Genomic DNA, 12,735 nt, shown 5'->3' with positions numbered 1-12,735 from the left:
CTGGGACCTACCTGACTTCCCTCTCCCTGAACTGCAGCCTGGGAACGCACTCTAGGCATTAAGTTGGTTGCTGAAAGGGCTCATTTCATATACCTCCCTTTTCTCGGCAGTCACTGTCTCGTGCTGCTGGTGTTCAATATCTGAAACCATGGTTACATATGTTTTCTCTAGCTCTTTTGTGTATCAGGTGAGAGTAGATCTGGTCCCTGTTATGTTATCTTAGTGCAAGCAGAATGTCCAAACTATGGTCACGTCAAGGCCTGGAGGGGTTACGTCACTTGCCCGAGGTCACCACTAGTCATCAATAGAGCTGAGTCTCCAGGCAGTCTCTGTCTGCCTCCCGAATCTCAGCTTTCAAGCACTAGATCTGCTGCCTTCCTTCCTCTGAGCTCAGGGGTAAGCTCCACATCTCTACAGAAAGGTAGGAACTTTGGGACAGGTGTTTGCTTCCCTTGTGATCTGACCCCTTCGTGTTGACTCCTTTGCAGCTTAAACCCAAGTTGGAACCAGAAGGCTGTCCAGACAGCTGGGCTGGACAGATTCCACATCAATGACCCATTACTAGGTGGGCTAACTGTCCGATGCAAGATACTTTCGATTCCATTCATGTATCATGAACTTACTTGTTAATTCATTCAACAAACACTTACTGAGAGCTTATAATGTGTTAGGCACTGTGCTAAGCGCTGGTGTTACAGACGCAAACAAGACAGATGTGGAGCTCACTGTCTAGTAGGGGAAGGCCAAGTGAATAACCAAATAGATAAGACCATGTCAGATGGTGGTGAACTGAGCTAGATGAAGCGGGAATGTGGACCAGCCATATCTCTGAGTCCTTATCTAAAATCCACACAAATGTCCACATGCCCAGCTGGACTCTCTCCATCATTCCTACACCCATGTGAGCTCACTAACAAGAGGGGCTCTGAGGAAATAAGGTAGGGCCATGAGCTGGAGAGCAACGGCAGGGGCTGCTCTAGGGTGGGCGGTCCCAGATGCGGAGGCCAAATGACAACACTTCACATCTACTGCAGTTAGAAGGAAAGAGTATTCCATGCAGAGGGAACAGTGAGTACAAAAGCCCTAACGGGGGGGGGGGGGGGGGAGCCCTAACTCGTAACTCTTTTTCCTCCCTGGCACGTGAGCACACACAAGCATGCACATGCACGCTAACCTGAAAACTTGGAAACACCTTTCATTCCTGCATTTCCAGGCTCCTAAAGCTGACTCTTCTTTAGGAACTCAGGTGGAGTGACAGCGGGCCAGGATGCCAGGGGGTCAGGGTCTCAGCCTCAAATCTCATCTCCACTTCTCAAGGTCACCATGAAGATCACATGAGATGAGATATACTTTCCAAATGTATCTTGTCCATCGTAGAACATGAGCATAAGTGACTGACTCTTCAAGAGTATAAAAATGCCTGCTTAAAACTGTTAAGTAGGGAGGAATTACTAATACTCTGTTGGCTGTTATTTTTTTTGCAAAATTAGAAAGAAAAATTACTTCCATTCTAGCTGACAGTTAAGCAGTAATTCCATCTATAGTTGGTTCCTACAGGTGGTTTGAGGTTTTCAGTATAATGTAAAAATCAAGGACACAGGCCTGGACATAAATGCTGACTCTGACACACACCTACTGTGTGACCTTGAGCAGAATACTAAGCCTCTCTGGGGAAAAACAGGACCTGCTTCAGAGTGTGTCTGTGAGGATTCAGTAGGATAATGCACTGATGGGGCTTGGCCCAGCCCTCAGCATTCCCGAAGTCCTCACTAGGTGATGGCTGCACCGCCTGTCCACAGAGAGAAATCCTGTTCTTCAGCGGCTGGGAAAATCCTTCTACTCTGACATTTCAGCTAAAAATATTTCATTTTCATCACATGACCAAGAGGCACTTCTGGCTCTTCTTTCACCCTCATTCAGCCCGGACGGCTGGTTGGAGGACAATGAAGTGGGGAAGAACAGAGCCTGCGCTGAATGGCGGAGCCAGCTCCCAGCGCCCGAGGAGGGATGTCACTGACGCCCCAGTGCCTTGCTTGCACGGGCTGGCCCTGGCAGTCCGTGGTGGGTGTGGGCAGGGGTGTACAGGCAAACCTGTTTGCTGCCCAGAGCAGCAGATGCAGAGCGAGAGCCGTGTTTGCACAACTAGTTTCCATGGCAACAGGAACATCAACAGGCAAGACATTCCTTAAGCTGGTAGAGAAACCCTCTGCCCCCACCCTGTACTTCCTGGTGAAAGAAAGTTCCCACACTGAGCAGTGAGCAGATTCCTGAAGGCGAAATTTTTAGTAAAGAAGCTAAGAAAAAAAATCTGGGGCCAAAATACACAAGTAGTTTGGACAAACATACAGCGTATTCCCAGATGGGTTTAAATTTTTTTTTTTCCTGCAACGTACTTATGGGCAAATTTGACCAAGGTGGACGCATTGTTTACTTGGTGGCAACAAGGTCAAAGTTCACAATTCCTGCCGCAAGCATGCGGCTTAGCACAGTAAGTGCACAGACAACACAGAGGCATTATCATCCGCACTGCTCATTCCAAAGCCGACTCAGGGTTGGCTTTCACTGGAAGATGGTGACCAACAACCCGGTGACATTTGTAGGACACAGAGCTCATCTCCCAATTAAAAAGACCTCCCCTGGGGACCCTGCCATTAGGGCCAAAAATTCCCATTTTGTTCACTTCTTCAGATGAGTCACCAGTGGCCTCAGTCCCCAGATCACTGTTCTTGGGAAGTTAACACAGTATAAACAATTAGTGTCCATCCCACTGTAACCTGGAGCAGCTTCTCAGAAAGCTCCTTTCAACCAGTGAGCCCCTGAAGGACTAAGACACGGGACGTACGTGCTATTGGGAAAAGGCTTAGCAGAGGGTGCAGATACGGCTCAGAAGGGAGGCTGGGGTGGGTACGCTGGTGGGAGCCTTAGGACATAAATACAGACACTGGGTGCCTGGGAGAGGTCAGGAGGAGGGGGACCTCCCAGAAGAAGGGGAAGGAAAGGCTGAAAGAGTAATGAACACCAGCTTCATATTTTGCCTAGAATTTACCTTTTTCTGGCCTAAAAATTCCCATCATAATAATGCCACAGTAATGACCGGTTCCTTTGGCCATTTTGCTCAGCAGATAGTGTAACACCAAGTACAATATGTCTCAGCAAGATGCATGGAGCCCCAAACATTAGAAGGACCCTCTTCTATCAGGACCCACCATATTTTCTTTGTTCAAATGTAGGAAGAAAAAGTCAGGATCAGACAGACTGCCATTCAACTCTGTCTCCAGAAAGGCACAGCGAACATCCAAAATAAGGGCCAAGCTGAACCGTCGGGTGGGGACTTGCCCTCTTCCCATGACTGCTGTCATCCAAGGGCCCCCCTGTGTTTTCACCAGGTGTAAAATGAATATATAATAGTCTCCCAGTATTGTTTCCCTACATCCTAACTGGTTGCTATATTCAGTCTCTGCACACAAAGCCTGAATGATCCTTTTAAAATATAGGCTAGATCACCCTGAACCCCCTTTAATGGATTCCCATTCTACTAGGAATGAACTCCAAAGCCTGTGCCGTGGCTCACAAAGCCATACGTGCTTCGGCTTTCCTGATCTCATCACCTACCCCACCCAGCTCCTCCTGTTCGTGCTCCAGCCTCACTGGCCTCCTTGGTGTTTCTCCAACACCCCAAATACACTCCTGCCTTCTCTCTGCCTGTGATAGTCCTCCTCCCATCCCCCACCAGCTGCATAGCCCATTCCTTCACTTTATTTAGGTCTCTGCTCAATTGTTACCTCATCATCACCTCACATAACACTGGATCATCCCCCCATCATCAATCACTCTCTATCCTTTTACTCTGCTTTATTTCTCTTCATGGGCCATACCATATAACAGTTTTCTCCTTATCCTATATCACTCCATAGCTCCTGACCTATTATATAGTTCTTCACGTATTTGTTTCTTTTCTGACTCTCCCTCAAGCATATTTCCTTCAGGAAAGCAAGAATTTTGTGTGAAACATAGACAAGAGCCAAAGCCAGGCTTTGCCACCACATTGAAATAGAAGAGGCATAAAATGATAAAGGCTTGGGGCGCCTGGGTGGCACAGCAGTTAAGCGTCTGCCTTCGGCTCAGAGCGTGATCCCGGAGATCTGGGATCGAGCCCCACATCAGGCTCTTCCGCTATGAGCCTGCTTCTTCCTCTCCCACTCCCCCTGCTTGTGTTCCCTCTCTCGCTGGCTGTCTCTATCTTGGTCAAATAAATAAATAAAATCTAAAAAAGAAAAAATGATAAAGGCTTGAACCAGGCTGGTGGCTGGGGCCAAGAGTAAGAAACACGTGGCACAAGCAATGGAAAGGAAAAAAAAGTAAGATTTGGCAACAGATTGGATAGGTTGTAAAAGGAAGAAGATCCAGAGAGACCTGAGGTTCTGAGCCCAGTGGTCTGGAACTGTGCTATCCAATATGTGGCCGCCAGCCACATGTGGCAAGGGAGCACTGGAAATGTGGCTAGTCTGGACTGATATGTGCTATAAGTGGGAAAGACACATTGAATTCCAAAGACTTTGTAAGAAAAAAAAAATGCATGTAAAATGTCTCAATGATTTTTAAAATACTGATTACATATTGAAATGATAAAAAGTTGTATATATTGAGTTAAATAGATTATATTATTAAAACTAATTTCATCTTTTTGTTTTTTAATGTGGCTACTAGAAAATTTTAAATTACATATGCATTCTGCACTATATTTTTATTGGAGTGAGTGATCCAGAATATAAATAGTGATACCATTTGTAGAAAGAAGGGAGCAAAGAAGAAAATGGGCTATTTATTTTTTAATTTAAATTCAATTTTAACATACAATGTATTATCAGTTTCAGAGGTAGAGGTCAGTGATTCGTCAGTCTTATATAACACCCAGTGCTCATTACATCATGCATCCACTGTAATGTCCATCACCCAGTTGCCCCATCCCTCCAGTAACGCTCAGTTTGTTTCCTATGATTAAGAGTCTCTTATGGTTTATTTCCCTCTCTGATTTTGTCTTTTATTTTTTCCTCTCTTTACCTATGATCGTCTTTTGTTTCTTAAATTCCACATATGAGTGAGATCATATTATAATTGTCTTTCTCTGATTGACTTATTTTGCTTAGCATAGTACCCTCTAGTTCCATCCATGTCATTGCAAATGGTAAGATTTCATTTTTTTGATGGCTGAGTAGTATTCCATTGTATATATATACCACATCTTCTTTATCCATTCAGCTGTTGATGGACATCTGGGCTCCTTCCATATTTTGGTTATTGTAAACATTGCTGCTATAAACACCGAGGTGTAGGTTCCCCTTCAGATCACTACATTTGTATCTTTGGGGTAAATACCCAGTAGTGCAATTGCTGGGTCACACAGTAGCTCTATTTTCAATTTTTTGAGGAATATCCTTACTATTTTCCATAGTGGCTACACCAGCTTGCATTCCCACCAACAGTGTAAGAGGGTTCCCCTTTCTCCACATCCTCACCAACATCTGTCGTTTACTGACTTATTAATTTTAGTCATTCTGACTGGTGTGAGGTGGTATCTCATTGTGGTTTTGATTTGTATATTTCCCTGATGCCAAGTGATGTTAAGCATTTTTTCATGTGTCTGTTGTCTTCTTTGCAAAAGTATCTCTTCATGTCTTCTGCCCATGTCTTGATTGGATTATTCATTCTTTAGATGTTGAGTTTGATAAGTTCTTTATAGATTTTGGATACTAGCCCTTTATCTGATAAGACATTTGCAAATATCTTTTCCCATTCTGTTGGTTGTCTTTTGGTTTTGTTGACTGTTTCCTTTGCTGTGCGCAAGCTTTTTATCTTGATGAAGTCCCAACAGTTCATTTTTGCCTTTGGCGATGTGTCTAGCAAGAAGCTGCTGTAGCTGCGGTTGAAGAGGTTGCTGCCTGTTCTCCTCTAGGATTTTGATGGATTCTTATCCCACATTGAGGTCTTTCATCCATTTCGAGTCTATTTTTGTGTATGGTGTAAGGAAATGGTCCAGTTTCATGCTTCTGCCTGTGGCTGTCCAATTTTCCCAACGCCATTTTGTTGAAGAGACCGTCTTTTTTCCATTGGATATTCTTTTCTGCTTTGTCGAAGATTAGTTGACCATAGAGTTGAGGGTCCATTTCTGGGTTCTCTATTCTGTTCCATTGATCTGTGTGTCTGTTTTTGTGCCAGTACCATACTGTCTTGATGATCACAGCTCTGTAATAAAAGCTTGAAGTCTAGAATTGTGATGCCACCAGCTTTGTTTTTCTTTTTCAACATACCTTTGGCTATTCAGGGTCTTTTCTGGTTGCATACAAATTTTAGGATTATTTGTTCCAGTTCTGTGAAAAAAGGTGGTGGTATTTTGGTAGGGATTGCACTGAATGTGTAGATTGCTCTAGGTAGCATAGACATTTTCACAACATTTGTTCTTCCAATCCATGAGCATGGGTTTTTCCATTTCTTTGTGTCTTCCTCTATTTCTTTCATGAGTATTCTATAGTTCTCTGAGTACAGATCCTCTGCCTTTTTGGTTAGATTTATTCCAAGGTATCTTACAGTTTTTGGTGCAATTGTAAATGGGATTGACTCCTTAATTTCTCTTTCTTCTGTCTCATTCTTAGTGTATAGAAATGCAACTGATTTCTGTGCATTGATTTTTTTTTCTGGCATTGATTGCCACTTTACTGAAATCCTATATGAGTTCTAGCAATTTTGGGGTGGAGCCTTTTGGGTTTTCCACATAAAGTATCATGTCATCTGCAAAGAGTGAGAGTTTGACTTTTTTGCCAATTTGGATGCCTTCTATTTCTTTTTGTTGTCTGATTGCTGAGGCTAGGATGTCTAGTACTATGTTGAACAACAGTGGTGATAGTGGACATCCCTGCCATGGTCCTGATCTTAGGGGAAAAGCTCTCAGTTTTCCCCATTGAGAATGATATTCGCTGTAGGCTTTTCATAGATGGCTCTTATGATACTGAGGTATGTACCCTCTATCCCTACACTGTGAAGAGTTTTAATCAAGAAAGCATGCTGTACTTTGTCAGATGCTTTTCCTGCATCTATTGAGAGGATCATATGGTTCTTGTCCTTTCTTTTATTAATGTAGTGTATCACACTGACTTGCAGATGTTGGACCACCCTTGTAGCCCAGGAATAAATTCCACTTGGTCGTGGTGAATAATCCTTTTAATGTACTGTTGGATCCAATTAGCTGGTATCTTGTTGAGAATTTTTGCATCCATGTTCATCAGGGATATTGTCTGTAATTCTCCTTTTTGGTGGGGTCTTTGCCTGGTTTTGGGATCAAGCTAATGCTGGCCTCATACAAAGAGCTTGGAAGTTTTCCTTCCATTTCTATTTTTCGGAACAGTTTCAGAAGAATAGGTATTAATTCTTCTTTAAATGTTTGGTAGAATTCCCCTGGGAAGCCATCTGGCCCTGAACTCTTGTTTATTGGGATATTTTTGATCACTGCCGTAATTTCCTTGCCGGTTATGGGTCTGTTCAGGTTTTCTATTTCTTCCTGGTTCAGTTTTGGTAGTTTTTACGTCTCTAGGAATTTATCCATTTCTTCCAGATTGCCTAATTTGTAGGCATATAGTTGCTTATAATATGTTCTTATAATTGTTTGTATTTCTTCGATGTTGGTTGTGATCTCTGCTCTTTCATTTGTGATTTTATTTATTTGGGTCCTTTCTCTTTTCTTTTTGATAAGTCTGGCCAAGGGTTTATCAATCTTATGAATTCTTTCAAAGAACCAGCTCCTAGTTTTATTGATCTGCTCTACTGTTCTTTTGGTTTCTATTTCATTGACTTTTGCTCTAATCTTTACTAATTTTATTCTCCTGCTGTGTTTATGCTTTTATTTGCTATTCTTTCTCCAGATCCTTTAGGTGTAAGGTTAGGTTGTGTATTTGAGACTTTTCTTGTTTCTTGAGAAAGGCTTGTATTGCTATGTACTTCCCTCTTAGGACCGCCTTTGCTGCATCCCATAGGTTTTGAACAGTTGTGCTTTCGTTCTCATTTGTTTCCATGAACTTTTCAAATTCTTCTTTAATTTCCTAGTTGACCTATTCATTCTTTAGTAGGATGCTCCTTAGCCTCCATGTATTTGAGTTCTTTCCAACCCTCCTCTTGTGATTGAGTTCCATTTCAAAACATTGCGTTCTGATAATATGCAGGGAATGATCCCAGTCTTTTGGTACCAGTTGACACCTGATTTCTGACCCAGGATGTGATCTATTCTGGACAACGTTCCATGTGCACTAGAGAAGAATGTGTATTCTGCTGCTTTAGGATGAAGTGTTCTGAATATATCTGTGACGTCCATCTGGTTCAGGGTGTCATTCAAAGCCTTTCTTTCCTTGTTGATCTTTTGCTTAGATGATCTGTCCATTGAAGTGAGTGGGATGTTACAGTCCCCTGCTATTACTGTATTATTATCGATGTGTTTTTTTAACTTGGTTATTAATTGGTTTATATAATTCACTGCTCCCATGTTAGAGGCATAAATATTTACAATTGTTAGATCTTCTTGTTGGATAGACCCTTTAAGTATGATAACTTGCTCAAATATGCCTTCTCCTCCCTCTTTACTCTTCTTCTGGGATCCCAATTATTCTGCTATTGTTTTGCTTTATGTTATCACTTATCTCTCAAATTCTCCCCTCATTATCTAGTAGTTGTTTATCTCTTTTTTTCTCAGCTTCCTTACCCTCCATCATTTGATCTTCTACATCACTAATTCATCTTCTGCCTCATTTATCCTAGCAGTTAGAGCCTCCTTTTTTATTGCATCTCATTAATAGCCTTTTTTATTTCGACTTGATTAAAGTTCTCTTATTTCTCCAGAAAAGGATATTCTCTGGTGTCCTCTATGCTTTTTTCAAGCCCAGCTAGTATTTATATAATCATTTCTGAACTCTAGTTCTGACATCTTACTTATATCCATACTGATTAGGTCCCTGGCAGTCAGTACTGCCTCTTATTCTCTTTTTTGAGGTGAGTTTTTCTGTCTTGTCATTCTTGCAGAAAGTGGTCACTTTTCTATTTGTAGAGATGTAGCTATTCTTTTCTTACATCTCCAGTCGAGTTCACGGGTGTTCAGAATGATTTGATAGCTGTATAGCTGAATTCCTGGGACCAAATGAAACTAAGGTTTCCTACTCCTCTGCCATCTTGGACTATCCTCAAAAAGGGTTATTATTAGTAACACATTAGAGGCTACAGTGAGGTTTGACCACCCACTTCCCCAAAATTTTGTGATATGGGAGATGAAGCTGCCCTCTGGGAGTTGAGTGAGGACAGATAATCATATCATTGGTTCAAAGCTGAGATACACAACATAACTTTTAAAGCTACAATGGTTTTCAGTCCAGTAGAGTGGGATCAGAACCTACCAAAGTATACTTATATAGCTTAAGGAAAAAATGCATCAGTCACAAGGGGCACTGGTCAGCAATGGAACATGGGGAAAAGATCTCATCAAAGGTGAACATGCATAGTACCTATCAAAGCACTGTCCAGGGGGTAAACATCTGTCCAGGCTCTCTTAGCATGACGCCATTAAGTAGAAGACCCCAGCCACTAGGGTGACTATCTAATTTACTGTCCAAACCAAGCCACTGTTGACAGCAAAAGAGTTATTATTAGTCATTGTGTTGGGACAATAAACCAAGACTGTCCCAAGCAAATCACAGCATATGGTCCCTGTACCTCAACTAATTCTTTCTAGTTTATTCCTCTCATTGCAGCCTTCTGATTATACCAAATGTGTCTAAGGCTAAGACATACATTTTTAAATGTATTGACATTACTAAAAACTTGGATGCTACTTACACTGATATGGACATTTAATACCAGGTTTCTTCCTCACCCCCAAACTTCTTACTAATTTAATAATATATCTTATGGTTAATGACATCTTATAATCAAGGATATAGAGTAATTTGGCTTTCCATGCAGGAAGACACAAAGGAGAATTCACTGATCAAGATGCCCTCCCACCAGGCATTTATTTCCCCTTGAAAATAACAAGTAAGTAACCTGGCTTTAAGCATCAGCTTCGTGTAAGCTTGGTTAGTTTGAACTGGTAACCTAAGGCTGGCTTCTGAGGCTATAAGGCCAAAATCCAGATCAAGGACTGGGGTGAATTTACTGAGGTCTTTCTGTCCCATAGAGACCTGTTTCAGATGTCCCCCAGCTTTAATCAGGGGACAACCCTCGGTGCTACCACAGGCACCATCATGACCCTTCCCTATTTGAAACTGGTAGAAGTGACAGGGATCTAAGTTGAGTTTAAAAGGCCAATAAGACATTAAAATGGAAGTGGGGCTGCAAGTAGAACTTGAATGAGATATGTATGGTCACACATAATCAGAAGAAGAAATGATTTTCCTTATGTCTAATATAGCTACAGTTCAGATAAACCACCAGAGGTAGGAAGTGATTATATGCAGTTAATGATGTTTCAGGAATGTAAGAAAGGTTTCACAGGAGGTGCCAAATTGGATATATTAACGGTGGATTAGTGTCTGCAGCCTCTTAGGAAAACAGTAGTCCCCCCCTTTATCCATAGGGATATGTGCCAAGACCCCTAGGGGATGCCTAAAACTGTGGATACTATATACTATGCTTTTTTCCATACATATATACATAACTATGATAGAGTTTAATTTATAAATTAGACATAGAGATTAACAACCATAACTAACAATAAAACAGAACAATTACAACAATATACTGTAAAAGTTATGTGAATATGGTTTCTCTCCCTCTCAAAATATCTACTTATAATTCATCCTTCTCATGATGATGTGAGATGACAAAATGCCTACATGATGAGATGAAGTGAGGTCAACAATGTAAGCATTGTGACGTAGTGTTAGGCTACTGCTGACTTTCTGACAATATTTCAGAAGGAGGATCATCTGCTTCTGGACCTCAGTTGACCATGGGTAACTGAAACTGCAGGTAAGAGGGGACCACTGTACAGAAGTTTGAGAAAAGGCACTGTGATCAGTTAATCACATCTGATATTGGCTTAGAAGGTTGTGGGGGGTGGGGGTGGGACATGGAATTGAAGCACAATTATATTGGAAATATCACAAAAATGTTATTAATGATATGTCCTTCAACAAAATAAACAACAGTAAGATAATATGTAAAATGAGAAAAATAGGTGAAATCAACTTACTTATTTTGTCCAATTGTCTCAAAATCTTTCACAATAATTGTAAGGGAAGATGAAAAGTCCAGTGGTATACCCCTCAAGTCAAACTCCAAAATCTGTCCACAGAAAGTTTATAAAAAAAAAAAAAGCTGTTAAAAAGATTGGGGAGTATAACAAGACATACCTGATTCTAAATGTCGGGTTATTATCTTCACCTCTGACAATCTTTTGAATTATTCAATTCTATAGTTAGAAGTGACCAAATTCCAAACCTGAAGGCTGCTGAGGGCTGTGGGAAGGCAAGCCAGACTAAGCCTCAGAGGACCTGGGGGTGACTTCTGGCTTCCCATTTTCTAGGCTCTGTGACTATGGACAAGTGACCAAATCCATCTCATAGTCAGAGAATTTACTTAGTGCCCACCACAATGGGTTAGAAGAATAAAATAAAATGAATGCTTTTTTTCACTGGTTGTTTTTAAATTACTTGCTCTTCCTAATCATATTATTATCAAAGAGATGAATAACCTAAAAAAACATTTTCTAAAATGCATCAGCACTTTATTTTAAGTCCCACCATGATCAATTTGTAGTCAGATGAGACCTTAGTCTTAATGCAATAAACTGCTATCTAATGGCAAACATAAAAAAAAATCAATATAACACCATTGATGCCTTTGATCGATTATGTAATATATGAATTAAATAAAGCAGTGTCTACTGATGATTTGATTCTCCTTGTAATGGGTTTGGAGTAGATGGAGAATGTGTCAGACCTCATTTTAGAATGCTAACCCCAGTGGGTCTGGGGTTGGCATTTCATTTGGGTTAGATTTCAGTTATAAAACTACAACTGGGAAGTTTACTTGATAAATACATTTGCAATTAAAAAAAATACATGTTGGAAACAAAATGGGGCGAGATGGGTGATGCCCTGCAGAGGACATGTCTGCTCACATGACCATATGCCTCTCTGCCATCGGCCACATGGATTGACCAAATATAATGAAGCATGTTAGGATTACTCAAAACCTGAAGCATTAAATGTGTATGTATACATTTTTTCCATTTGTTTTATTCTTGGAGCTCTGTACAAGATGCTAGGATCCACAGTGTTCACAGGGACCAACCAGACTGGCCTCTTGGTTTCACAGAGCGGGCAGTCCAGCCGGCTGTGTTCTGGGTTCCAGTGAAATTGCAAAGAAGGAGAATTGCCTCTCAACTTTCTGCTTCTCAGAAAGGCATTAAAAAGGTATTCCATCTTCACCTCATTAAATGAAAAGGTAAAGTCTTTACTTACAGAAACATTGCAACTAGTCATGGGGAGAAATATGCAGTTGGTGAGGGGAAGTCTTCACAGCCTGGTGACTCAGTGACAATAACAAAGACATTTATCACTGTGCTTATCCAGGAAGGTTTCACTGGCTTTTGGAAAAAGTAATGGGCTAATGATCATCTTTTAAAAAATTAGTCAGCATAGGAAAATCTACTCAGTGGAAAGAATTAAAAATTTCACATATCTGTAAATATATTCAACA

At 41.1% G+C, this 12,735-nt stretch overlaps 1 protein-coding gene across 1 annotated transcript in view; it reads right to left on the bottom strand.

Annotated features, from left to right (window-relative positions):
* MYOF (myoferlin) overlaps positions 1–12,735 on the bottom strand; it is a 152,194-nt gene that overhangs the window by 116,006 nt on the left and 23,453 nt on the right. Inside the window, exon 3 of the mRNA XM_040623930.1 lies at positions 11,225–11,316. Coding sequence (XP_040479864.1) covers positions 11,225–11,316 — 92 coding nt within the window. The remainder of the gene's footprint in view (positions 1–11,224; positions 11,317–12,735) is intronic.

This window comes from Ursus maritimus, unplaced genomic scaffold (assembly GCF_017311325.1).
Source record: "Ursus maritimus isolate PB19 unplaced genomic scaffold, ASM1731132v1 scaffold_7, whole genome shotgun sequence".
Taxonomy (NCBI): domain Eukaryota; kingdom Metazoa; phylum Chordata; class Mammalia; order Carnivora; family Ursidae; genus Ursus; species Ursus maritimus.
Note: the sequence above shows the minus strand (reverse complement) of the source record. Positions and strands in the feature narration are given on the sequence as shown.